Genomic DNA, 26,780 nt, shown 5'->3' on the forward strand with positions numbered 1-26,780 from the left:
TATGTCTTACTTTCGGAGGGCCTTCTCTACCCCCCAAGATTACAAAAGATTGTCTTATATTTTCCTTTAGCACTTTTATAATTTTGTATTTTTATGTTTTTATCTTCAGTTCCTCTGGAAATTTTATGTATTGCTATTTCATGTATGCATAATGAAATAAAGCTATCATTCTATATGTTTATCAACATGGATCCTCCAGGTGTTGTCCCAACTTTACTTACTGAACATTCCACTTTTGCTATTGATTTAAAGTACCAACTCAGTATATGTATTCAGTCTCTGTACCCATGGCTCTTCCTGGATACCATATTTTTTATATGTCTTACCAGTTCCTACACCAGGGTAAAAGTTATTTAGTGACATAAAATAATAGTATGTTATGATAACTCCTCTTAGGGTGGGTCTTCTTTCTCTGTTCTTTACTTTCAAATATCTCTTGACCATTTTTTTTGTATCTCTACTTGGTAAATTTTATATTTATGTTGACTGAATTTCAAATTATATATTAATTTGGGGGAAATTAGTATACCCTGTGGGATATGATATGCTTCTACTTTTTATTCAAATTATGTGTCCTTCAGGAAGACTTTACACTTTTTGTATATATCTCATGTATCTCTTGCTAAGTTTATTTCTAGATATATTATGGTATTATTGGTTTTATGAATGAGATCTTATATACATTTAATTTTATTAATTATTACTGATGTAAAGGAAAACTTATTCTGCCACCTTATTGAGATCTCTTATTAGATTTTTCAGTTAACTGTCTTGGATTTCTCCAAATTGCTTTTCTTTTCAGCATTTGTATGACTTATTTTTCATCTTATTTCACTGACTAGGACCTCCAGGAGAGTATAAAATTAAGACACCCTTGCCTTGCTCCTTACTTTAAATTAAATGTTTCTAGTATTTCACCATTAAATATAATGTCTGTTCTTGGCTGCTTGTTAATACCCCTTTTCAAGCTGAAGGTATGACTATACAAGAATTTTTATCAGGAATGAATGTTGAATCTAATCAGAAGTATTTGTCAGCTTCTATCAAAGTAATCACAGTTTTTTTCCTTTAATGAAATTGATTACACTAATAGATTTTCATTTATAGAACAATCCTTATGTTTCTAGAATAAATCTTACTTGATGCTGACATATTACAATTTTAATAGTAATATGTTATTATACTATAATCAACTGCTATACTACATTTGTTAAATTTTTATTTTTAGCATCTATTTTCAGAAATAAGATTAGTTTAATGGTTTAAATTTTTGTGCTCTCATCTCATTGGAGTCTGGATGACACTACCGTAATACAAATGAGTTGGAAAGCTTTTCTTTTTTAAAAATCTCTGGAACTGTTTATATAACATATAAATTATATATTTCTTTAAGGTTACAAATAAAACCAACCTCTACTTATACTAATTCCCTGTTAATTCTGTTAGAAACAATCGTAGGTCGTAAAATCTCTTAGTATTCCCATGTCTGAATAAGATTTATGTTGCCATCATTCTTGAATGCTAGTTTGGCTGGGTATACAAACTTTCAAAGGCACCTGCCTTTAAGTCTTTGAAGATATTGCTGCATTGTCTTATACAGTAAAGTGTTAAAAAGGAATTTTTAGATCTCACTCTGTCATTTTTATTTGTAAGTTGCCTATTTTATCTTTGACCTCGGGAGGTTTTTTAGGCTTGGCGCTTTTTATTTTATTTTTCATTAAGCTTCTCAACACTTAACAGATCCTTTGAATTTAAAGATGTAGATTTTTCTCCAATCAGGAAATTTTGCTTGTTACTTCAATTTCAATTATTCATCCTATAGTATTAAGGAATTTTTGGAACCTGTAGATAGCGTCTTCCTGTTTCTTAACTTTCCTATTGTTTTCCATTCCTTTGCCCACTTACACTAAAGTATTTATAAGAAAATGGTTTATGATCAAGTGTACATTTCTGACTAACCCTCCTGCAGCACGTTCATGGGCAGCTCTCATGCTCAGTGAACATGAACTATTTCTAACTTTGTTTGGAAAAACCCAGGGAAATAAATTTAATGGAGAAAGGACACACCATATGAACTAGAACTCTTAGCTCTTTTTTTTATTATTTTCTGTATTGGTTTATCCTATCATTAGTGAAGACCAATGAGCAGATAGTTACCTGCATGTATGATTTCAGATGATCTATGAAAAGACATTTTAAAAAATGGTTCTAGGAAAACAGCATGCTCATATTGATGAGAATGTCAATTGGTACAATTTCTTTGAAGAACAATGGGGTAACATCTATGAAAATTTTAATATGTTCTAGGAGTCTCACTTTTATAAACTTAATCTACACATATACCAGAAAAGGTACTCAAAGATTTATATGCAAAAATATTCAGGTATGTTTCAGAGAGGAAACAAAACTTGCAAACAACCTATATTCCCATCAATAGGATTCTTAAAAAGAATTTAAAAGAACAAGATAGAAACACATGTACTAGCATGGATAAATTGCTAAGACATCTTGTCAAGTGAAAAAGATCTATTTCTGTGTTTTAAAAAATATATAGCATCTGCATTTTACAGTTTTATTTATATGTATATAAAGTTCTAGAAAGTTATGCACAAAAGTTCTCTGGAGAATGCAGTGAATATAAGATTAGAGGAAGTGGTCAAAGAGAAATTGTAATGTTACATTGTTTTAAAAAGATAGTATATACATATATTACTTGTACAAGTTGCAATTAAGTTTAAAAGATAATAGATCTACAAGTAACAAAATGGAAAATATCCTAAATAAATTGTCAAGTGAAAACACAATTTCCAGTAGTGTCTAGAAGACTTTTACTTGTGTAGGCAAAAAACTAGGGAGTTATATACATAAATATATGTGCATAAAATATTTCTGAAAAGATACCCCCAAAAAAACAGTAACGGGGACTGTGATGGAGGAGGGAACCTGAATTATAGAGGGCTAAGATAGAGAAAAACTGACTCTTCAGTGTACCCTCTTGTGAACTGTTTGAACTTGATTCCATGTATATACACTTGTTCATTTTAAAAGGTTATGTAAGGAAGGATATATATATTATACATATACATATACATACATATATATATGATATATATATATCATATATATATATACGATGACAGAAAATGATTTGACTTTGGGTGATGGGCATACAACACAATCAACAGTTCAGCTGCTATAGAAATGTTTACCTGAAACCTGTGAACTCTTATTGATCAATGTCACCCCATTAAATTTAATCTTCTAAATAAAATTTTTAAAAATGAGAATTTATCATTCACATATATGAGCATAAACTTTTAGAATATAGGTCTAGAGATTTTTCATGCTCACAGCATTTCTTTTTTTTATTTTGCTTACAGTTGAAAATATATAATTAAAACAATATTTTCTTAGAACTGAGATTGGAAAAATGCAGTGTATCTTACCACTTTATCTAGAGAAAAACAATACAACAAAGGTGAATTGTGATACAATACACTTTCAATCTAATTTTCCTAACTATAGACGTAGACATTAGCATTTATAGGTAACATTTATAATAGAAATAATTACTAATATACTTTCAAACAACACAAGGAATCTGAGAGACTTCAATAAATATAAAATGTATCCAGCAATCTTTAAACAGACTAAAAATAATACAATAGGGAAGATGCAAACACTGAAGATCTGGTCAACCTCCATTTATCATCTATTTGGGGGATTGATGAATAAACATATTAAGAAAAATACTATATATTCAGGGGGTCCTCAGGTTATGACAGTCTCGACATATCATGTTTCATGACGCTCACTCTTATAAAAACTTAAAAGAAATTGAGACGTGAGTGTTTTGGCTTACGCCGTGGTGTCGTACTTACAGACTGTGGGTGAACTAGTGTGATTGTGCATGGCAGAAAAATATGCAGTAATGGCTCACAGCATTCTTAACTCAAAAATTATGAACAAAACCACTCATTATTTTTACTATCCCAGGAACCCGAGAACAAGGGCGATCATTCAAAGGTGCGTGTATACACTTCTCCGTGCATGATTCAGGAGCATCAGGAGACCCTGAAACGGCTGTCTGATGTCTGGCAAAAGGTCTCCGAACAGGATGATCTCATCCAAGAACTTCGAAATAAGCTAGCCTGCAGTAATGCTTTGGTAAGTGCCTTCCTCTAGAACACTTTTCTGAGATCCAAACTAAAACCATGAGAAAAGAAAGGAGGGAAAGAGAGTCACCTAAAGTAATCTCTTTCACCAACACTGTTCAAATGTCTTAAATAAACTCACCTCTACCTTTTATTCACATTCTCCATGGTATGCATCTCCCCAACCCACACTAAGTTCAAGATGGTAAAGAGACATAAAACCTTTCACACAGCAACCTAAGTGTCCATCAGTAGGGAAGTGATGAAAGGGATTGAGAAGTGGTTAAAAAGATATCCATATTATGGAATGATATGCAGCCAAGAAAATGGGTTAAGCAGGTCTGTAAGGGCTATATAGCAGGATGCTTGTGATATATTGTTGATAATAAGTTGCAGAATCTTTTGTGTAGTTTGTCTTTTGTTTTTCAATGCCTTTGATCATGAGTTAGAAATACATATATACTGGGTTGCCTGGCCTGTGGTGGTGCAGCGGATAAACTGTTGACCTGAAATACTGAGGTCGCTGGTTCGAAACCCTGGGCTTGCCCAGTCAAGGCACATACAACAAGCAATCAATGAACAACTAAAGTGAAGCAACTATGACCTGATACTTCTCATTCCCCCCATCTCTCACTCCTTTTTCTCTGTAAAATCAATAAATAAATAAAAAATTTTTAAACATATATTCTGGAAATTGCCAATGTGCACCTTCCCCCTTAGTGGACATGAGAGAGGGAAGAATAAATGGAAAGTAGATTTTCAGTTCTTATTATCAGTGCTTGGGTTTTATTTGAATTATGATCAACAAACAAGAAAAAAAATTTCTTATTTTTTAATTAAAAAAAAAATACATGTGCATTTACCCATTCCATAAAAAACTTCCTTTTTTTATTCTTGACCTTTCAACCCCATCTTCTGATAGATTAAACGCAAAGTCTCCAAAGAACCTTCATCGGCCTAACAAACGGGACCACACAAAGGTTCAGGAGGGCGTTCAAAATGGGTTCCACTGACGACAAACCATTGTCTATGCCTTAGTGAACCTTGATGTGAGATTAGGAACATAACTCCTTCCCCATACCATCCCCACAGGAAGTGAGTGGTGAATTATTTGATGTTACAACAAACTTAGGCTGATAAGAAGAACACCCTGCTAAAACGGTACTTGTGATAAACACGCTACATTGATCATGCAGCATCACTGGCCTGTGCTCACTTGCAGGTCCTCGAGCGTGAAGAGGCTTTGATAAAATTACAGGCAGACTTTGCTTCTTATACAGCCACCCACCGACATCCTCCTAGCACTTCAGAAGATGGTGAAGATATCAAAAAGGTGGGAGAACTTTTGCTTATTTCTGCCTGGTAGGTCATACCAATTTGGGTTTGAGTCTGGGCTTTCCTGCTTAATTTTAATTCTTGTATTATATTTTATTCTCTATTTGTGTGACCTTGGTTGGCCCTGCCACATGGATACTTGTAGATAATGTATGCCAAGCCCCAACAAGTGTGCCTGGCAGCATTAGATCTTGGAATTACACCTGTCCCAACACACTTCCAGCAGTACCCTTGAACAAGGCAGAGATTCCTGTTGGCTTGCCAGATTCAAAAGGACCATTCCAGCCTTCCAGTTTCTGCTTGGAGTTGAAAAGTAGCAAATTGAGGGAAGATTATTAATTTGAATTTACTCCCTTTTTGGAAAACCTAATGTTTTCAAAATTCAAAGGCATCTGAAATATTGATTCTCATAATGAATAAGCATTTAAACCATGTAAATAAATAGCGAGATTTGACCAACCAATAGTCAAAACTAGATTAGGTGCCCTCGTGGGTGAGTCGTGCCCGTTCCTGAGGTACAAGGCAAAGCCGGCCTCGTGAGGCCACGCTGTGGGCAGTGAGGGCAGCCTGCTGGTGCTGAGATAGGGGCAGAGGGAAGGGGCAGCAGAGAGAATAAACAGCACATAGAAGTCCTCTAGTGGGAGAGCAGAGACACTTCTCTTTCCAGGACTCTCTGATCCCAGAAAGTTTGAATGAATGAGGGGTCAGTATTGAACTTTGGAGTTTCCTCCTTGAACATCTGTCAATATTTATTTTAAAGGTCAGTTCCATGTTATTCACAACTGATGTACAGCAAGATCTCATAACACTCCTTTTTTTATTTTTGTCTGAAAAATGTCTTTATTTCTCCCTTACCTTCTCAATTTTTATAGTGGTAAAGAACATATGACATTAAATTTACCATCTTAATTACTTTTAAGTGTACAGTTCATTCATGATGAATATATTGGCACTGGTGTGCGACAAATCTCTAGAATATTATCATCTTGCAAAACTGAAACTCTTTATCTACTAAACACTAATTCTTATTTTAGCACTACATTTTTTGGAAAATGATACAGACTTTCCCAAGAAACAGGCTACACCTTCTTCTGCCATTTTATAAATCCTATCTAAAGCCTTCGGCTTACTCAATATTCTATTAGGAATGAAACCATCCACATCTCAGGTAATGCCAGTAGTCCTCTGCCCCCTCCGCTGGCCTGGCACACACTGGGCCTTTGAGTCCCTGCAGTGCCCACCTGAGGCATAGGGTGACTGCCCTGTATTTCTCCAGCTGTCCCCTGTCTTTATGCTGCAGCAATCCCTCACTGGCAATTCTGAAGTCATGTAATTATCTTCCCCCAGCCTCCCAGGAGGCTGACACTTAACTGCTCCTCCTTGGCCATGTGCACATGTTCCTGCCTTCTCTTCGCTACAGCCCATTTCCCTGGCCTCCGGGGTAGAAGTCAAAGTTCTTGCCAAGGGACTACAAGCCCCACGTGATGTGACGGGCCCCTCACTTCCTCACCTCATCTCCTGCTACTCTCCTTATCACTCGCTCCACTGTGGTCACATGACCTCCTCCAGGTTTTCTCTCCAGGGCCTTGTCACTGGCTACAAAGCTCTTCCCTCAGATACCTAGGACGCAGCTCACACCCTCCTCTCCAGCACAGAGGCCGCCTTCTACGTGAGGCCAACAATCCACCTTGTTCAATGTTTCAACCCTGCAGACCTACCTCCGCCCCATCCCCTGTTTCTTCCACAGCACTTACCAATTGTTAACGTTTTCTGTAAGCCACTACTGACTATGCTCTCTGTCGGTCTCACCCCACCAGGTCAGCTCCATGGGGGCAAGGATTTGTATCTGTTTGCAGCACCCAGGACGGTGCCGGGCACATAGTAGGTGCTCCATCAGGGGCACTGCTTGTTGCAGGGAGGCAGAAGGGGCCTCTTTTGTGCACATTCGATGAGCGTGAAAAGTCCGCCATATCCCTTCTTGAAAAATTCTCTATTTTTAAAAATCGATATGTAATTGACAGACCACAAAATTCACCATTTAAAGTGTACCATCAGTGACGTTTAGTATATTCACAGAGTTGGGCAACATCACCACTAATTCCAGAACATTCTATCAATCCAAAAAGAAACCAGTACCCACGCGGAGTCACCCTCCAGCGCCCCGCAACCCCGGGCAACCACGGCTCCACTTTCCACCCTCCGGACCTGCCAGCCCTAGACCTCCAGGACTGCGGAGAGCCTTCTTCCCCCGGGCTCTCACCTGCCCCGCTCTTCTCCCACCTTCCCAGGTCCTGAAGCACTTGCAGGAGCAGAAAGACAGCCAGTGCCTGCACGTGGAGGAGTACCAGAACCTCGTGAAGGACTTGCGCATGGAGCTGGAAGCCGTGTCGGAACAGAAGAAGAACATCATGAAGGGTGAGCCGTGGGCTGGCGGGCTGTAGCCAGGGGGGGCGGGGATGCAGAAGGATGCTGAGCCCGCCTCGAAGCAAGAAGCACTCTGTCTCATCTCCCCGCAGAAATGATGAAGTTGGAGCTGGACCTGCACGGGCTGCGGGAGGAGACCTCCGCCCACATGGAGAGGAAGGATAAGGAGGTCGCCATCCTGCAGCATAGGCTGCAGGAGCTGCAGGCGCAGTTCACTGAGACCCAAAAGCTTGGTCTGAAGAAAGACACGGTGAGGCTGGGAGCTCTCTAGTTGGAACCACTAGTAAGGCAGGTGGGGGCCCAGGCCGCGGCCAGATGGAGCCGGTTCAGCAGTTCTGCGCCCACTGTGATTGCCCAGAGAGCACCAACATGTGTGCTCCTCAGGCCCACAGACGATCTGAGCACTTCTTTGGCAGTTCTCATAGCACATAATAAATAAATAAAACAGCATTGTCCATGACCATAATAGAGATATTGACTCTGTAAGAAAGAGGTTTTACCCCAGGAAGTTTGGGACACACTTGGGTTGATTCCTTATGCCTTTGTTCAGGCTTGATAGTGGAAAGAAATACTATAAAATAATATGTAGCCTTATTAAGACTATAAAGTGAATTTCAATTTTAAAAATTACAAGTTTCTGCCTGACCAGGCGGTGGCGCAGTGGATAGAGCATCGGACTGGGATGCGGAGGACCCAGGTTTGAGACCCTGAGGTCACCAGCTTGAGCGCGGGCTCATCTAGTTTGAGCAAAAAGCTCACCAGCTTGGACCCAAGGTCGCTGGCTCGAGCAAGGGGTCACTCGGTCTGCTGAAGGCCCGCGGTCAAGGCACATATGAGAAAGCCATCAGTGAACAACTAAGGTGTCGCAATGAAAAACTGATGATTGATGCTTCTCATCTCTCTCCCTTCCTGTCTGTCTGTCCCTATCTATCCCTCTCTCTCTCTCTCTCTCTCTCTCTCTCTCTCTGTAAAAAAAAAAAAAAAATTACAAGTTTCTTAGAATATGCAAATCAGGCAGTTTGAAAATATTAATAGAGCTAATCCCTAGAAGACCTGCCAACACAATCAGGGTCCTGGAAAAGCCCGGGAATGAGACCAAGGACAGAAAGGTGGGGAACTAACGCGCGCTTTGGTATCAGCACTCTCCAACCGCAAACCTTTATTGGAGCTAGCAGAAGTAATCTGGTTGATGGGCTAACTGGCCACTCGCACCTCCTAATTCAAGGTGCAGAGGGCATCCATCAGTCAAAATAGAGACATCTGGAGAGTGACAACAAGAAGCAAGGAGTCTGGAGAGACAGCTTTGAGTCATTCATCTATTCATCCAAAAAATATTTTTTGCCAACCTCTCTTGTAGTCCCTAAGAATATTATAGAATTGTACCCCTGAAACCTATAACCAATTGAATTTATTGGGGTGATACTTATTAACCAATGTCACCGTAATAAATTTAAGTTTTAAGCCTGGCCTGTGGTGGCACAATGGATAAAGCATTGACCTGAAACACTGAGGTTGCTGGTTTGAAACCCTGGGCTCGCTTGGTCAAGGCACATGCAACAAGCAATCAATGAACAGCTAAAGTGAAGCAACTATGAGTTGATACTTCTTGATCCCTCCACCCCGTCCTCTCTCTTTAAAATCAATAAATAAAATCTGTATTTTAAAAAAAATCAATTTAAAATAGAATAGAATAAAACATGCAATATCCCTACTTTTATGGAGCTTACATTCTAGTGTGGAGAGCTGGACAGTAATCAAATAACAAAATTAATATGTCATATAATGTCAGATACTGATAAATTCCTAAAATAGCTTGGTGGTCAGGAAAGGCCTCTTTGACAAGGTGACATCTGGGAAGAGATTTGAAGGAAGTGAGAGAGCCACCCAGGCAGGGTTGCAGGAAGCCTATTCCAGGCAGAGGGAATAGCAAGTGCAAAGGCCCTGCTCGGAGCGTCCCAGGAGACCAGCTGAAGCAGAGGGATGGGGGTGGCAAGAGGTGAGGTCAGCCTGACAGCCAAGGGCCAGATCCTGAGCATCCCGGGAGGCCTTTTTCTGGGTGAGATGGAGCCAGTGGAGGGTTTTGAGCAGAGCACACAAGATCTGATTGCGTTTTTAAAGCCCCCACCCCCACCCCACCCTTAGGCTGCTGCAGGGAGAACAGGCTGAAGGGTGGCCGGGAGCTAAGGTAGGAGACTAGTGCAGCATCCAGGCAAGGGAGGATGGTGGCTGTCGAAGCGCTCCAGTCTCTTAACGGACAGACAGACGTGGCCCTCCGCCGCTCAGGCCTGTGTTCGCCTTAACACCTTGTTCTCCTCAGCTCCTCCAGGAGAAGGACGAAATTCGGCACGAGCTAGAGAAGGAGCTGGCCCAGGTTCAGACAACCCTCCTGAAAAAGGAGATGGAGCTGGAGAAGCAGCAGCTCATAATAGCAGAACTGGAAATTGCCAGCCAGGAGGCGAAGCAGGACAAGTGCAAGGTGGAGTGTGGGGCCCTGCGTGCCGAGATCCAGAAGCTGAAGGGCTGTCTGGAAGATGCCCAGCAGCAGCAGAGGCTGGCTGGTGAGGCCCCGGCGAGCCCTGTGCCCCACCCTCCTGGCGCCTGGGCTAGCGCAGCCCCTTTCTTCTCTCTCTCAACAGCCAGCCACCCGCTCTACCTCCCCGCTTTCTCACTTCAACTCCTGCCCGAGCTCATCTCACATCTCAGCAGTTACCACCGCCCCACTGCCCTCTTCACTCCCTCCCTCGCCCCACCCAGCCTTGCCTGCTGTTCTCCGGAACCTTCCCCACAGAGCAGGTGCGGTTTGGAAGCAGGACCCGCCCGCCCTGTCCTCAGCAGTTCAGCTAAAGAGCCTCTCCCCTCTCTGCCCCGGGGAGGACGGGCTCTGGACTGCGCTTCTTTGCACCACATTCCTCTCCATCTTCTCCCAAACCTTCGTCACACGCTCCATCTCTTCTTACTCCCCTGGGGTTTACACTCTGCTTTTGTTTTTTGTTTATTTCTTTTTTTTCTCCAAAAGTTCTCTTCGGCACAGTTTGCAGTGTGGCTCGCGTTGCACCTCTGTAACACTGCTTTCTCAGAAGTCACCAATCACTTCTTACCTTGGACAGGGGGTTTATTTGGGGGCGATATAAACGTTCTGGAATTAGATACTGGCGATGGTTGCTCACCTTTGGTGGGTATGCCAGAAACCACGGAACTGTACACTTTAAAACTTTCTGTTCTGTGTCCCAGAACACCTACCCAGTTTCCGCTCCTCTCCAGTTAAACCGGTCCCTTCCCATCCTCTCCCACCTGCCTCCCCCAGGCCCCTCACCAGCATTTGCCCTAACAGCCCCCCACCTGGAATTCCCTTCTGCAAGGCAACAGCTTAGCCTCTCTCCCTCTGTAAGTCCCCCTCCAGCTGTTCTTACCCACAGTGACCTTGCTTCCTGAGTTGCCAGTCATCGCAACGTTAACATTACAGCGGTTTCTCTGTCGGATGGGTCAGATCTGGCTTGCTCACTAGACTGTAAACTCCAGGAGGGTCAGGACGTGTCCCCTAATGACGGGATAAACTGCCTAAGACATATTGAGCCATTTCTACCAACTCGTTTAATTCTAGTCGAGAAGGAGACCGCAGCCGGAGGGTAGTTGAAGACAGATAATTGAACAGAGCTCCTTAGGAATGATAAGGGCAAGGAGAGTGATGAGGGCAGATTGGAAAATGAAGTAGGTCGCTCAGTGACAGAACAGACTTCAGCTGTTCTGTTGTGAGAGGCTGTTCTTCGCACATTCTCTCTCCGCTCTCACACGGACGTGCCCCGGCTTGTCTCCCGTGGTCTGCAGCTCAGCAAGCAGCCCAGTATAAAGAAGAGGCCGTCATGGCAAAGAGTAACCTGGAGGAGTCCCAGAGGAAGCTGCAGAGCTGCGTGTTCTTGGAGAAGCAGAAGGCAGACACCATCCAGGAGCTGCAGAGAGAGCTGCAGAAGCTGCAGAAGGGTTCCCTGGTGACTGAGGAGGAACTTGCACCCCTCAGGTACACCAGGCCCCCCTCCAGAGAGAGGCTCTGTCCCTAGTGAGCCGGTCAGGACGCTCTGGGCGGCGGCCCACGAGTGGGACAGGAAGCCCCGTGCGACCGGCTCACAGTCCACCAACACCGACACCGAAGTCCGCCTTCCTACTGTTGCCATTTTGCTTTAGGAAACGGATAGAAGAGCTGACATCGGAGCTCTCTGAGGCCCTGAGGAGGCTTGAAAGTTCCGACAAGGAAAAGAGGCAGCTGCAGAAGACCGTGACGGAGCAGGATGTGAAAGTGAATGAGCTGCGAGACCACATTAAACTCGTTCAGCACCAGGTATGAAGCGCAAGTAGGCAGCCAGCTTAAGCATTTGCTCGGCTCAACATGAAATATATTGGTCTTTATTTGGAAAGGTGCCACCACCAATCCATAGTAAACGAATTGTCCAGAATTTGTGTTAGAATGCTAAGCCAGCAGGTCAGCTCCAGTTCCCATAACCAATAATAAGCATGTTCAAGGGCTAAGCTTAAAAAAATAGTTGGAGGATCCTGACCAGGCAGTGGTGCAGTGGATAGACCGCCAGACTAGGATGCAGAAGACCCATGTTCGAAACCCTGAGGTCACCAGCTTGAAAGCGGCTTGAGCACAGGCTCACCAGCTTGAGCACAAGTTGCTGGCTTGAGCGTGGGATCATAGATATGACCCCATGGTCACTGGCTTGAGCCCAAATTTCCCTGGCTTGAAGCCCAAGGTCTCTGTCTTGAGCCCAAGGTCACTGGCTTGAGCAGGGGTTCACTTACTCTACTATAGCCCTTTGGTCAAGGCACATATGAGAAAGCAGTCAATGAACAATTAAGGTGCTGCAGCAAAGAATTGATGCTTCTCATCTCTCTCCTTTCCTGTCTGTTCCTATTTGTCCCTCTTTCTGTCTTTGTCACAAAAATAATAATAATAATTGGAGGAGGCCCTGGCTGGGTGGCTCAGTGAATGAAGCATCAAACTGACACACCAGAGGCCGTGGGTTTGACCCCCCCCCCCCCCGGTCAGGGCCCATACGAGAAGCAATCAATGAGTGCACAACAAATGTAGCAACTAAGTGAAGCAACGAGTTGATGTCTCTTTCTCTCTTTCAAAATCAGTAGAAAATTTTTCTTAAAAAATAGAAGACAGCCCTGGCCAGTTGGCTCAGTGGTAGAGCATCAGCCTGGCATGTAGGAATCCCGGGTTCGATTCCCAGCCAGGGCACACAGGAGAAGTGCCCATCTGCTTCTCTACCCCTCCCCCTCTCCTTCCTCTCTGTCTCTCTCTTCCCCTCCCGCAGCCAAGGCTCCATTGGAGCAAAGTTGGCCCGGACGCTGAGGATGGCTCCATGGCCTCTGCCTCAGGCGCTAGAATGGCTCTAGTTGCAACAGAGCAATGCCCCAGAGGGGCAGAGCATCGCCCCCTGGTGGGCGTGCCGGGTGAATCCTGGTCAGGCGCATGCGGGAGTCTGTCTGACTGCCTCCCCGTTTCCAACTTCAGAAAAATACAAAAATAAAAATAGAAGACAAGTGTCTTTTTTCTGGGCTTCAAAGCTATTCTTGTCAGTTAATTTAAAGTATTCTATCTCTGAATTACTCGTTTTTGTGCTTTTCTCAGATTTTTTTAAACTTTATTCAAAGACGTTTTTATGTGGAAAGAAATATTTGGTAAGTGAGAGAGAAGGTTGATGCCATGAGAACTGGATTTATAAATAAAATAAATTGGTATATCTAATCAAACAAATTAAAAATGTTGCTGAACATCAGAGGAAACATTTTTTGGTCACTCGCACTAAATAACCAAGGAGTTGTCCTCATATCGACTTCAGCCATTCCCTGTGTACAATTGTCTGAATTTGTTCGTTTTTTCAAAAACATACCGTGTGAGACTATGTTTCAGTTCGGTGAAATGTCTTTTCTCAGCAAAGGGAGCTACTCTCCACCAAAAGCACTCTGGAAGAGGAGCTTAAGGAAGTGACCAGGTTACTGGAGGAGAAACGGGAACAGTTGAAAAAGAGCAAAGAACAGGAGAAACTGCTGGAGGAAGAGATGGAGTCATTCCGACAGGAAGAAAGAAAGAAAGAGAAGATGGTGAGGAGGAGAATCGTGGAAGAGTCAGGGCCCTGAACACAGGGCCAGACGTGAGCCCTGCCAGGCCTGGCGGGAGACAGAGGCTGTGGAGGCTCAGACCTCAGGAGAGGAGGGAGGGAAGGGAGGAAAGGCAAGTGGGGAGAGGAGAGACCTAAGACCCCACAGGGTGCAGCATGAAGCTGGGGACGGGGGGGGGCGGGGGGGGGGGGGACGGACAGAGCCAGGGTCTCCAGGGGCCCACGGGTAACACTGCTTTTCTGGGCTTTGTTCTTTAATCGGGGAACAGTCAAAAGAGACTTTGCGAAAGATAGAGGAGGAAAATGAGAGTCTCAAAATAGAGGTTAAGCAATATTCTTCACAACTGGAGTCCTCTCTCAGCAAATACAGCCAGTCTCAGGAAGTCATCCAAGGGCTGAATATGAAGGTGAGTAGACAGAAGCCCCAAAGGGGTGAGAAACTTGAATTCTCTGTCCCTTGACCTGAAATCCGGTCCTAGCTCTGCTCCACCACAGAAATGCTACCAATTGCTGGGCCATGTGCATCCTGGGGTGCCTGCAGTTCACTTTCCTCCTTGATGTAGGGCCCCCCTTAAGTACCCAGTTGCTCAGCCAAAGAAATGGTTCTCCCACATCTGGATGGTCTTATTTTAACTCTCTGGTTGAGCTCCCAGGCTCTCTGGGCTTTGGCACCAAGTCCTTCAATGTCGCACTTGAGACCAGAGTTGAATAAATCCATTGTTTGGGGCAATTTGCTAGGGAACATTTCCAAAAATAATATCAAAGCACAAAAAGGGATGAAGATGTGTGTTTTTTATTACACAGATAAAGATGACAGAAGGGAGTAAGTGGCATCTAACGTGTGCAAGGCATGTGCTTCAGTTCAGCCATCGTTTATTGACTGTCTACTTATGTCCTTTACATGTTTTCCGTCAGTTTTACTCCCAGCAACACAGGCATTACTATGATCCTCAGTTTACAGAAAAAAAGAAAGGCTGAGTCTTAAAGTGATTAATTCGTAAGTCATGGGATGGGCCAGTATTTGAACCTGGATCACCTGGGTCTGACTTCTAACCTCTTTTCCCTTCATCGTGAATGGCCATACTTTCCCCAACTATCTGGGCAAGAAACAAATAGAGCATCTTAATAGGTGGTCTCTTGGGTTACAGATAAGAAACCAGCAGCTCTGATTCCTTCACAATATTTTTTTAAAAAGTTAATCTTAAAATACTATGACTATTCGAAGTGAAAGAGCAGCAAGCACTACCCAATAGAACTTCCTGCAATGACGGAAAAGTTCTAAATTACAGCTGACTCATACTATACCCTCTGGCTACATGTGGCTGTTGAGTGCTTGGAACATGGCTTAGTACAACTAAGGAACTGAATTTATCATTTTAATATTAACTAATATTAGTTTTATTTAAATGTAAATAGCCTCATATGGCTAGTGTCTACCATATTGGACAGCATAGAAACTCATGTTTCTGGGGGGTTTTTTCTTCAGAAATATAAATCTCTTCTTTACTGTGATCCAGAGTTGAGTTCTGAATCACTTGGGTCCCGAAGGAACCTCTCTATAAATAAGGGATACTATCTAAGTATCTGATATGGTTCTATTATTAAATGTGCCAAAGGAAAGTCAGTCATGTAAATGTGGAAGTAAAAGCACTAATTTCAGAATTCTTCTGGTGGGAATCAGGAGGCTAGAGGATTTTATGTGTGTGTGTAAGCCTGTTCCACTTTTTAAAAGCATGCCCCAAGTATGGTAGACTTATTGAGTCAATTGAAATAGCCATTAGAAAGAGACTTAGTTTTGCATTTAAATGCATTTTCCTTTCATCAATATTCTATAACTCAATTCAAAAATTTTCCATCTGAAATTAAGGCAGTATATATTGAGATCTTTTCCAAATCTTTGATTCTGGGACATATTTCTACCACATTTTATAATTGATTACTGTTAATAATAAGAAAGCTAATTTATTTTTATATGTGTATTACACTTATAAGCAGTAACAGTTTTTCAGTTGCTTCTCATGGATTTTCTAGGTTATGATTAGATCATTTGCAAGCAACAATTTTCTAAACCTTTGTCCTATGTATTATTTCATTTTTCTTGCCTTATTGCATTAGACAGTACCTACACTGTGGTGTTCAACAGTAGTATTCTTTTCTTGCTTTTAATGTTAATGGCATATTTCAGTATGATATTCCCTGTAATGTGATGAATAGTATTAATTAATTGATCTTAAGTTTGGCCCACCCTTGCATTCCAAGTATAAATCTTGACTGTGTATCATGCATGTATGTATCACCCTTTTGATCACTCTTTGGAATGTTCCAAGAAATGAAGTAAGGCTAGTATGACTATAATATAGTATTTAAGAAGGATATTGGTGTAGGGTGATAGTAGAAAGATAGGCAGGGACAGACATTATGACCTCTATAAAGAAATTTTGAGTTTTATTTTAAGAACAATTGGTAGACATTGGTAAAATTTCCTCAAGGGGTGGGAGAGGTGATCTGATCTGATTAAGTTTTCAAAATATAACATCAAATAACATGTGGAAATGGATTGAGGAGAAGGGAAGGTCTGGAGGTGAGGAAATCTGTTGGGAGGCTATTGCTATCTAAGCTAGAGAGCTGTCCGTGAGGACAGAAGTTAGCAAATGCAGGGTGAGTTTCGGCAGTAGAATTAACCAGACTACCTGACAGAATAAATGTGTAAGAAACTGAGGAATCAAGGATGATGTAGTGGAACTCACCTGTAAAACCATCTAGGTCTAATGCCTTTGGCAAGGAGAGAGTAAATCTTTGTGAGAACTTTGATTAAAAGTCCTTGATTCTGTAATGTGTGTGTGTGTGTGTATGTATGTGTGTAGATCTTCAGCTCATGTTAGAGAAATCTAAGATAAAGCTTCCATTTTAGTTTCTAGCATCATTGTGATTTTTTAACACTTTTTTTTTTTTAGTATCTCACCTCTATGGTGACATTTCTTGATTCTGCCACCAAGTATCAACAGCTTACAGTGAATTGTAATTTCTCCAGTGACTCCCCTGGTTTACTGTGCAGACCCAGTTGACTCTATGCTTTTCAGAAGTCTCCAGAAACAGTGTGCTTGTATTTCCAGAAGACCAAATTACCCCACCTTGAGGATTAGTTTCACACACACCCCAGACATGTAAATATAGGGGCAGAAATACAGCCTAACAGTTCTCCCATTCACTGAATCCTAAGGTCAAAGATACTCAAAATTCCGTTTGAAAAAATAATGAACTCCTTCTTTTTTCTTTTCTTTTTTTTTATTAAGTGAGAGGTGGGGTGTCAGGAGGCCCAGAGACAGACTGCCTCATGTGCCCTGACCCGGGATCCACCCAGCAAGCCCCCTACAGGGCGATCTTTTGCTCATCTGGGGCCTCTGCTCCATTGCTTGGCAACTGAGCTATTTCAGCACCTGAGGCAAGACCATGGAGCCATCCTCAGCACCTGGGGCCAACTTGCTCAAACCATTAGAGCCATGGCTGTGAGAGAGGAAGAAAGAGAGAAAGAAAGCGAGAGGGGGGGAGGGGGAGAGAAGCTGCAGAGTCTGTGACAGGGACTTTGCATGTACTTGACACACCAGAGCCCAGTACCTCCACAGTCCTTGCACTGGGGGGACATGCTCACTAGAAGGGGAACTGTGGGGGAGGGAAGCAGAAGATCCTGGAAAGGCAGCTCTTCCTTTTACAACAATGAGGTGGAGATGAGGCGTTATTCCATAGTGCTCTGCGGGTTAGTGCAGAGAGAAGAGAGCCTGGTGCTTGTCCGTTTCCTGTAGACACAGAGCATACCTCTATAGCCATGACCCCTGACAGTGACATTCCCCCTCCCTAAAGATAGCCACTCAGAAGGAGACCTCAGAGAGTCTGCAGGCCCAGCTGGACAAGGCTATCCAGAAAGAGAAGCAGTATCTCCAGACCATGGTCAGTAAAGAAGCCTATGAGGAATTATCCCGGAAGTCAGCTGCCTGCCAAGATGACCTGACACAAACCCTCGAGAAGGTGGGTCACTCCCTGTATCTCCAGGGTTGTTTGGAAGCAAAGACATGTCCCCGCAGTGGGACAAGCATAGGAGTCCATTTCCTACACTACAGACTGTCACCAAGGCTGTCGACAAACCCTTGCACTAACTGGGATGTCTGTCCAAGGAAGGCCTGCTTCTTAGTGAGGGTTTGGGGGAGGGCTGGGGGAAGCAAAGATGGAAGCCAAATCTAACAGATCTTTCCACCCACGGGTGATCCAGGGCAAGGTTTTCCCAAACCTGGATTACCAGGGAAATTCATGCCCCATCCCTGCGCTGATCGTGTCTGGCTGATCAGTTCATAGGACTAAAAGGAGAGAACGAACCAGGAGGGAATGTGGGGATGCAGAAAACCAACCACTGTTTGGCCACTTCCCAACTGCTCTGGGACACTGGGAAAGTGACAGGTGTCTGTGCCACCCTGGGCAGAGGACAGGGAGGGATTGGAACCCTTCTCCATTCAGGGCTCAGCAGAGAGGGCCAGCGGCTCTCACAGCCAGTTTCCTCCCCTTTGTCTCCACGTAAAGCTCAATCACACGATCTCAGAGACCAAGAGCCTGCACCGAAGCCTGGCGCAGGCCCAAGATAGGAAAGCTCAGCTGGAAGACGAAATCATGGCTTACGAGGAGAGGATGAAAAAGCTCAACATGGAATTAAAGAAACTTCAAGGCTTCCACGATCAGAGTGAGCTAGAGGTGAGGAGCAGCCTCGGGCTCAGGCTGCCGTCCTGGTCCAGGTCCCCAAGGTCACCTCTCGCACTCAGGACTATTAAGCACTGAGCCATTTATTCCCCTGGCTACTGGGCTCCCTTCCCTTGTTTGGCCCTGTGAGTTTAAGGCCTAGAGGCCACTCTCAGAGCAGGGGTGCCCTCTTCTGGCCTCTGGAAATGAAATACCCCCCTAACGAATCTCCCAAAGCCCAGAAAGGGCCCCTGGGCTTGGCCATGCGTCCTCTGAGGTCAGGGCAGCAAGCTGGGGCCTCCTCCTCACTTTGCGCTGCCGAGCAGGTACACGCCTTCGACAAGAAGCTGGAGGAGATGAGCAACCAAGTGCTGCAGTGGCAGCAGCAGCATCAGAGTGACCTCAAGATGCTGGCAGCTAAAGAAGAGCAGCTCCGGGCCTTCCAGGAGGAAATGGCCACCCTGAAAGAGAACCTCCTTGCCGACGAGAAGGACGTAGGTGCTCCTTGGCTTCTGGTCACTTCATTCCAGAGCCTCCCAGCACATCCCACAAGCACCTGGATGCCAGAGAGCCCTGGGAGCGGGGGGGGTGCCTGAGAGCAACGGAAGAACACCCACTCTATACAGTCCAGAGCAGAGTCTGGGTGCTCGAGGCCCACAGCATCTGCCTCAACCCCACCATCTTCCTGCGGCTTTGTTGATGGAGATATTGAGTAAAACAAATGCCCCATTCAGGGAAGAGAGAGTGCCCAGTCACCCTTGACTTAGCTAATCCACTGGGCAGTTCCCCTCCAGAGCCCGTCCTGACCTTTTTATCTGCCCTGCAGTGAAGTCAGCTAAGATCTCCTCGGGCATACCCTGGGCAGTGGAATTTATGGCAGGAAGCTGCCGGATGCCTTGGAGTGGCCACAGGGCCTTTGTTCCAATTAGAAAAAAAAGGCATCTCTTCCTCAAGATATTTATTTTCCATATTAAAAAATTGGCTTAACATATTGCTTTTATAGAACAAGCCACTTGAATGCCTTTGGCCTGAAAATTGTAGGTGTATAAGTGTACTTTGTTTCTGCTATGAACAGTGCCTGATCAGAGATGCCACCTTTGGGTTGTTGCAGCCTGCACTGCTGGCGGTGGAGTCCTGCTGTGGCGATTCCAACCCTGGCCTTGGGGGTGGACAGAGGAGTCAGTGCTTCTTCCCCCAGGAAGGGAGAGGAGGCCTGACCTGGGAGTAGAGAGGTGATGGGCCTAGGCCCCCACTCCTTACTGTCTCGTTTTCTTTTTGCACCAAAGCCCTGCTGCCTGCCGCAGCGGTCTGTGCCCAAGGACACCTGCAGGCTGCACTGTGAGAAAGAGCAGATTATGACCAGCATGGAGCACTGGGCAAAAGAGCAGAAGTAAGTAAGGAAGAGAAAAGCAAGAGCCAAGGGCAGGGCTGAACTGAGAACCCATACGTGTGCCGAAGAATAGTGTGTCACACACACCCATTGCCCTCTGGGAAGCTCACCCAGGTGTCACACACACCCGTTGCCCTCTGGGAAGCTCACCCAGTCTCAGCTCACACCCAGGAGTTGGGGATAGGAGAGGAGGCCCTGCTGACTTGGAAATGGAGCAGCTCTGTGGTAGATGCTTCACCGAGGGTCAGTTTTCCTCTTCAGAGCCTGGGGCCCAGCTTCACTGCCTGGATCCCCTGAGTTCACCTGGGATCACAGGGAATTTGCGCAGGAGTTGACTATGGAGTGTCCTCTTAGTTTCCAAGTGCCAGGAAGGCTCCAGCTCTGGGGACTGGGTGACGAGCAGAGGCCCGAGGCCCAGCAGAAGCCTTGCTGAGAGCACTCAGGGTCCTGGTCAGCCGGCCCGTGCTCTCGCTCGCGGGGGTCTGGAACTCTTTTCTCTTGTGGATTTTATCACAGGATCGCCAATGAGCAACTGGGAAACACGGTCCGCGAACAGGTCAAATGCATCGCCAGGCTGACCGGCGAGAAGGAGTAAGTCATCCCGCACCACCCTGGCTGCTGCTCAGGCCCTGAGGGGAAGGGTCGGCCAGAATCCAGGGCGGGCTGCCTCACGGGCTGCTGGCTCAGACCCCAGGACAGGCCTGGGTCTTTGGAAAGACTCCGAGTCCTATTGGCATCTGTGTGACCTTGGACACATCTCTTGACCTCTTTGGGCCATAGTTCCCTCAACAAAAAGGCGTTAGTAGTCGCCGTGCACCTTCCCACTGTCACGTTCTGTGGTTCTCCGAGGTCACTGAACGCAGACTGCGTTAGTCGGGGTGGGGCCGAGCTGCTGGAACGGGGGGCTCCAAATGAAGGAACACGGAACTAGGAACCTCTCTCGGAGGGGAGAGGTCCAGGTTGGTGGGGGTCCTCTGTCCCACGTGGTCATCGGGGACCTAGTTCCTTCCACCTGTTGCTCCTCCCTGCCCCATGGCCTTGCCTCACTTTCATGGTCAAAGCTGGGTCGGCAGGGAGTGTGGTGGGAGAGGAGTGTTGGAAGTTCGGAAATAGAGCGAAAGATGAAAGTCTGCAGCTGAGATTTCAAAGGTGGTAGAGTAATAGGCAGTGTCAAGCTCTAGGACTGTGCCTCCCAGCCTTCTGTCAGAGAACACTTAGAAAATGACCACATTTGTTTGGCACGCTGGGCGGGGCCGGGGCGGGGTTGCTGGGATGAAGCCGACCAATCAGCAGCTGCCCCGTGCCCTGCACCGAGGGTGGAGGTATCAGCACACCAAGAGCCCATCTGTAGGAAGTGCACTGGGCTTTGACCCAGAGGGGTGGCTGAGTCGAAAGAGAGGACAAGATCGCTGGCATAGGAGGGAGGGACGAGAGGCCGAGCCGTGGATAGAAAGTATGGAACACGGTTGACACAGGAATGCTCACCGGAGTGGGCCGGAGAGAGCGGCGGAGAGTCAGGCCCCGAGGGCGCGGGGAGGACCCACCTGCAAGCCCAGTGGCATGTGGAATGTGGTGGCAACGTGAAGGGCTGGCTACAAGGGAAGGTACCCCAGCCAGGTTTCTAGAGAGCAGGAGAGCAGAGCGTATGCCCAGAGGAGGAGTTGAGAGTGAATTTTTTATTTGATTTCCTTTAGGGAAAAAAAAAAGTGAAGGTTTTTTTTTACTAGGACAAAAAATATATATTTTTTGAAAGGGTTTAACGAAAAAAAAAAATGGTCAGAATCTGAGGGTAACCGAGAACTTCAGGCTTTTTCTTACATCGTGCCAAGTGGCAGGCGGTTCCGTTTCATAAAGAACCCGTTCTTGAGGGTGCTTGAGCCTGTTTGAAGGAAAGCCATCTTTGAATAATAATAGCTCCACTAATGTTTATTATGTACACCTGTGAGGCACTGTTCTAAGTGCCTTTACATATATTCACTTATGTCATCTTTATCAGACCTCCCAGTCAGGCCAGTTGTCCCCACTGGTGCATGAGAAAGAGGGGAACTCAGAGGCTAACTAACTGGCCCGTGGTCTCACAACCAGCAAGTGGCAGAGCCAGCAGTCCGACTCTGGAAGTCTGTCCCAGCCCCTGTCGCCGCTGCCCTCGGGAATTTGGGGAAATCCGCTGTTGATACACATACAGCTGCCGTTGGTTGGGCCACAGAAGACCGGCTGCGTTGTCTTCCCCCTCCCCTGCCTCACAGCCACCCTTCTCTCATCTGTACAATGGGGATAAGTTACTGGCCTGAGCTCTCAGCAGAGCCAAATCCCCCCTGCTTTCAGCCTTCCAGCAAAAGGATATGAAAGAACTTGGACCCTGGCACCAGGACTGGGTGAGAGCGTATCCCAGGCATGGCCGTGAGGCCGAGGACATGTGGTCACAGTCGTTTATAACAGCCTCCTGGCTCTTCCGATCAGAGTTCTATCATTTGTCAAACTCAGTTGTGCCCATATAACAGACCAGAAAACTGGGTCGGAGCTGAGATGACTCAGTGCGTGAGGATTCCACTCAACCGCAGGCCTGGGCCTCTCTCAGGGGACGCGCGGAGGCCTCCATTGCCACAGAACGTGTGTGGGAACGCTGGCTCTGGAAGGAACCAGCTGTCCATGGTCCTCCTTGTTCTGGAAGGAACCAGCTGTCCATGGTCCATCCTTCCCGGGGGAGGGGGGGACCCAAGGCACTGAGCATACCAAACACCCACCTGTCCTTCCCTCTCCCTCCCAGCCACCTCCACAATGCAATGATCCACTTGCAGCAGGAAAACAAGAAGCTGAAAAGCGAAATAGAGGAGAGGAAGCTGAAATGCGGGCACCCGCGGTTATGCACCAAAGCCCTGGGCCCGAGTAAGACGGAGCCCATGCCCAGGGGGAAGGCGTGTGGCTCCTTGAACTGGCGGGGGATAACCCCGGACTTGAGCCAAAGAATGGATGTCACCAAGCTTGCCAGGATTCCCCACTGGTCAGGTATGCCTGCCATTTGTCTTTTGTTGTTGTGATGATGTTTTAGTCCCATAGGTCAAAAACTAACGGCCTGATAGTATTCTTCAAGAGGTCAATGGATTGGGGATTCACAAGAGAAAAGAAAACAGATCTTTGTTTTAATGACTCAGGACCAGAGATCTTTGTATCCTTGTCTGTAGACAAGGCTCGTTGTTCTGATCTCAAAATCTTTGCTGATACCCAAGTGCCTCGTGTCTCAGATCTATCCCTTACCCTGACCAAGTCCCTGCTGAGAATTGTGGGGACAGAAGGGGAACCAGCAGAATAGGCATCTTCCTCCTTATAACGTGTTCTGGAGACCCCACACGAGCGCCCTGTCCCCTGCACAACCTGGGTCCACAGCCGCCTTCTCTGCCACATAGACGCCATGTCACCCCAGAGGGAGGTCACGCTGCACCGGAGCTGCCCGGCCACAAGGCCAGTCTCTGAGGAATCACCTCCTTAATTTCACTTCATCAAGATGCTCCTTCCGCCCTGGTCCCTCGGGCTCCTCGTTGTGCTAGAGTCAGCGCCTTGCTCTGGGCTTTGTGTCCACGCGTGCTTTTCAGAGGACAGTGAGTTCCCATCCCTCTCTCCCGACCTGGGTCAGCTGTGATAAGACCGTATCAAGGTCCCGGCCTATCTTGCAATATGCTAACGTTTTATCGAGCTTTGTCCCCATCCTGCAGTGGTACGAGCTTCGGAACCATATTACCACCTCCAGGCCCAAACTCTCCAAGAAGGACACGAGCTCGACAGACTGAGTGGGCTCCTGGCAACCTGCGGACATCTCTGTCCCCTCAGGCCCCCAGCAGCGTGTCCATCCTGCTTTCTCTGCATCCTAACGATACAGGAGGTCTCTTTCATATTTACAGGGAGTTATTATTTATTCCCAAAGCGAGCTCTGGATTAGTCTATAAACCAACAAGAGATAATTAGCTCCTTTATTTTTTTTTATTCTTTCTACCTCTGTCTGGAATTTAAGAAGACAAAAATCCTTAAAAAAAAAAAAACCTCAAAAAGGAAAGTAATCCTGAGGTCCAAAAGAGAGGAAGAGAAATAAATGATGGCGTTTTCCAAACAGACGAGGGCAAGATAGTTTGGACCATCTGCTTTCTCCCCGGCTGCCACATTTCATTCCTCCTTTTAACAGTTTTATTTTTCTCCCCAGCCAGCTCAATACAAGTAAAATCCCATTATAACAAACTCCAAGGACAGCTAAACTATTTTATTGTGGTAGGATTTTGTTAAACTGAGTACATGCCTAGAATTTCTATTTCTAGTCTGTAGGAAATTGAGAGAAATGGCTACGAAGGTAAAGTAAGAAAAAGAAATGAAAGAGCTTGCATTTCCAGGGGTGGAGTGGGTGGGGGTGGGGGTGGAGGGAAAGCATGGGAAGAAACCTACTGGGTGGTAGCAATTCTTAAATATTCCTGCCTCCCTCCCCAGCCAAACAAAAGCCAAGGGAAGTCATTGCTTCTAGCGACATCGATGCCCCAGCCAGGACTTGGGGAAGGGCAAATCCCAGAAGTGCAATGCGAGGTGGGGGTGACGGAAGTTTCTGTTGTGATAAGTCTGTCTGTTTTCTTTACATTCTTTTGACTGTGTTCCCCCATTTGACATAGAATAAGGATATACTTTCAGGAGAAAACAAAGACTGAAGAATCTGGTACTAATAAGGGTTTCCTAGTTCTAGCCTGTAGGCCATTTATTTAAACAAAAGTTCAGTGGCATTAAAATTACCACCACAAGAAGGTATTTTGTCTACTAAGAGGGTATTTTGTCTATAACTTATCAAAAGGTTCCATATATGTTGGTGAAAGTGACAATATATGGATACTTTAAATGTTGTACTTTTTTTTTTTTCAAAGTTGTCTTTCACGTCCTGTAGGGTGATTTCACCAGAGCCACGCAGGTAGTGAGTTACGGGGAGCAAAGGGGCAACAGAGACAGAAAACCATCAATATGTCCCCCAGCCGTCTGGCCTTCACACAGGACACCCGATAGAGTAGAGGAGTTGGACTTAGGAAACGTAGTTTCTCTCAAGTCAGGAGAAAGGGCAGGGAAGCTGAGTGTTGCCTGCCTGTAATTATTTTAAGAGATACCCAAATAAGTTAGTTCCTAAGAAGTAGTTTGAACAGCTGATATATTTTTGAAAATGGTCTGTATGACCTAATGGACATGTCATTACACGTTTGCCCAAACCCACAGAATGTGTAACCCCAAGAGTGACTCCTTTTGTAAACAGGGGGGCCTTCAGGAATAACGATGCAAAGGTTCGTCTGTGGGAACACACACCACCCTGATGGCAGACGTTGATAATGGGGGAGGCTGTGCATGTGGGGTGGAGGGGTGGGCAGGAGTACCTGAGTAATAATCTCTGTTCTTCCTGCTCAATGTTGCTGTCTACCTGCTCTAAGAAATAATTAAAAAGAAAAAAGAGATACAAAGCTGGGACTTAGCCAAAGAGATTATAAATAAAGAGAGTGCTTCAGCCACCCTGGGGGAGGATGTCACTCAGATTCTGGTACCTGGGGCCAGCGGAGCCCCGTGGAGCACCCGGAGGACAGTGCTCCTTCCTCTGAGCGAAGGGACCCAGAGCGAACCCCAGCCCCTCAGTCTGCTTCCGAACCGCAGGGAAGAGAGAGCTCCCTGAACCCCCAGGCTGTCCCATGCACACTTGCCTTTTGAGCCTCCTCTCCGCTGCCCAACTGAGGAGGTAGCTTCCTGCCCTTGACAGGGCCTGGCCAGCCAGCTCTGGGGTCCCCGGAACGAGTCCCCATCTCAGCCCGAGACCCTCACCTCTTGACATTTCCAGTGTATCTAGAGCACCCTGTTACTGCCCACTAGACAGTGCAGGACAGATCCATGTGACCTGAGTACAAGGCAGGGGACCCCTGAAAAAACATCCAGTTCAGCGGCCTCACTGTTCCCTCACACCAAATCTGAAAGCCAGTCTCAGGAATCCACTCTGGGACCGTTGTCACAGAAATGTGTATGTACCTCTAGAAAAAGAGTGAGTTATATCATCTGAGGAAATGATGGTAAGAATCAGAGTATTAAAGCTAAAAGGAACTTAAAGATAAATCTGAATGAATCACCAATTAAAAAGCAAACATTGGAGACATAGATGCAGACCCATAGGCAGAAGTCCCAAAATCCAAACAGATTCAGGTAAAGCCGCTGGTGGGAGGACCCTCCCACTCATCTTGTGGCACCCGTGTGTGCCATGTGTCCCTCGCCAGGTGTTCTTGCTTTTAAACTAGAAGATTGGATTGAACCCATGGTTTTCATAACCTCTCTGGTCATTTTTCTTTCCTAAAAGGACCTGAAGATGAGTCTGTGACTGGTCACAACCTGTAAATCGAGCCATGAATCAGAACCCAATCTTTTTCCTGTTCTGTTGCATCCCAAGCCCAAGTCTGTAAGTAGATTCCATACCCAGCTTACTTCTCTCCACAGAGCAAGTAGACAACTTCTGCTAGCCCTTCAGTCCAGGGCCAAGAGAGAAGCCTTCCCCTGCAAGCAGCAGAAGCCCTCTCCTCACTCCAGAGCCATGAAGGCAATTTCCACCTGCATTCCCAATAAAGGCGGTGAGAGGTAAAAAAA

The 26,780-nt window shown here is 45.7% G+C and overlaps 1 protein-coding gene across 1 annotated transcript in view; it reads left to right on the forward strand.

The window, feature by feature from the left end:
* Window positions 1-26,683, forward strand: part of PMFBP1 (polyamine modulated factor 1 binding protein 1) — a 53,082-nt gene extending 26,399 nt beyond the window's left edge. The window contains exons 6-21 of the mRNA XM_066349651.1: window positions 3,997-4,167; window positions 5,377-5,487; window positions 7,778-7,904; window positions 8,006-8,163; window positions 10,231-10,471; window positions 11,739-11,928; window positions 12,093-12,246; window positions 13,854-14,021; window positions 14,308-14,445; window positions 17,897-18,061; window positions 18,608-18,775; window positions 19,087-19,254; window positions 20,047-20,150; window positions 20,667-20,741; window positions 22,918-23,156; window positions 26,634-26,683. Coding sequence (XP_066205748.1) covers window positions 3,997-4,167; window positions 5,377-5,487; window positions 7,778-7,904; window positions 8,006-8,163; window positions 10,231-10,471; window positions 11,739-11,928; window positions 12,093-12,246; window positions 13,854-14,021; window positions 14,308-14,445; window positions 17,897-18,061; window positions 18,608-18,775; window positions 19,087-19,254; window positions 20,047-20,150; window positions 20,667-20,741; window positions 22,918-23,156; window positions 26,634-26,656 — 2,400 coding nt within the window. The 3' untranslated portion in view covers window positions 26,657-26,683. The remainder of the gene's footprint in view (window positions 1-3,996; window positions 4,168-5,376; window positions 5,488-7,777; window positions 7,905-8,005; window positions 8,164-10,230; window positions 10,472-11,738; window positions 11,929-12,092; window positions 12,247-13,853; window positions 14,022-14,307; window positions 14,446-17,896; window positions 18,062-18,607; window positions 18,776-19,086; window positions 19,255-20,046; window positions 20,151-20,666; window positions 20,742-22,917; window positions 23,157-26,633) is intronic.
* The last annotated feature ends 97 nt before the right edge of the window (window positions 26,684-26,780 follow it).

Source organism: Saccopteryx leptura, chromosome 9, assembly GCF_036850995.1.
Source record: "Saccopteryx leptura isolate mSacLep1 chromosome 9, mSacLep1_pri_phased_curated, whole genome shotgun sequence".
Lineage (NCBI taxonomy): Eukaryota > Metazoa > Chordata > Mammalia > Chiroptera > Emballonuridae > Saccopteryx > Saccopteryx leptura.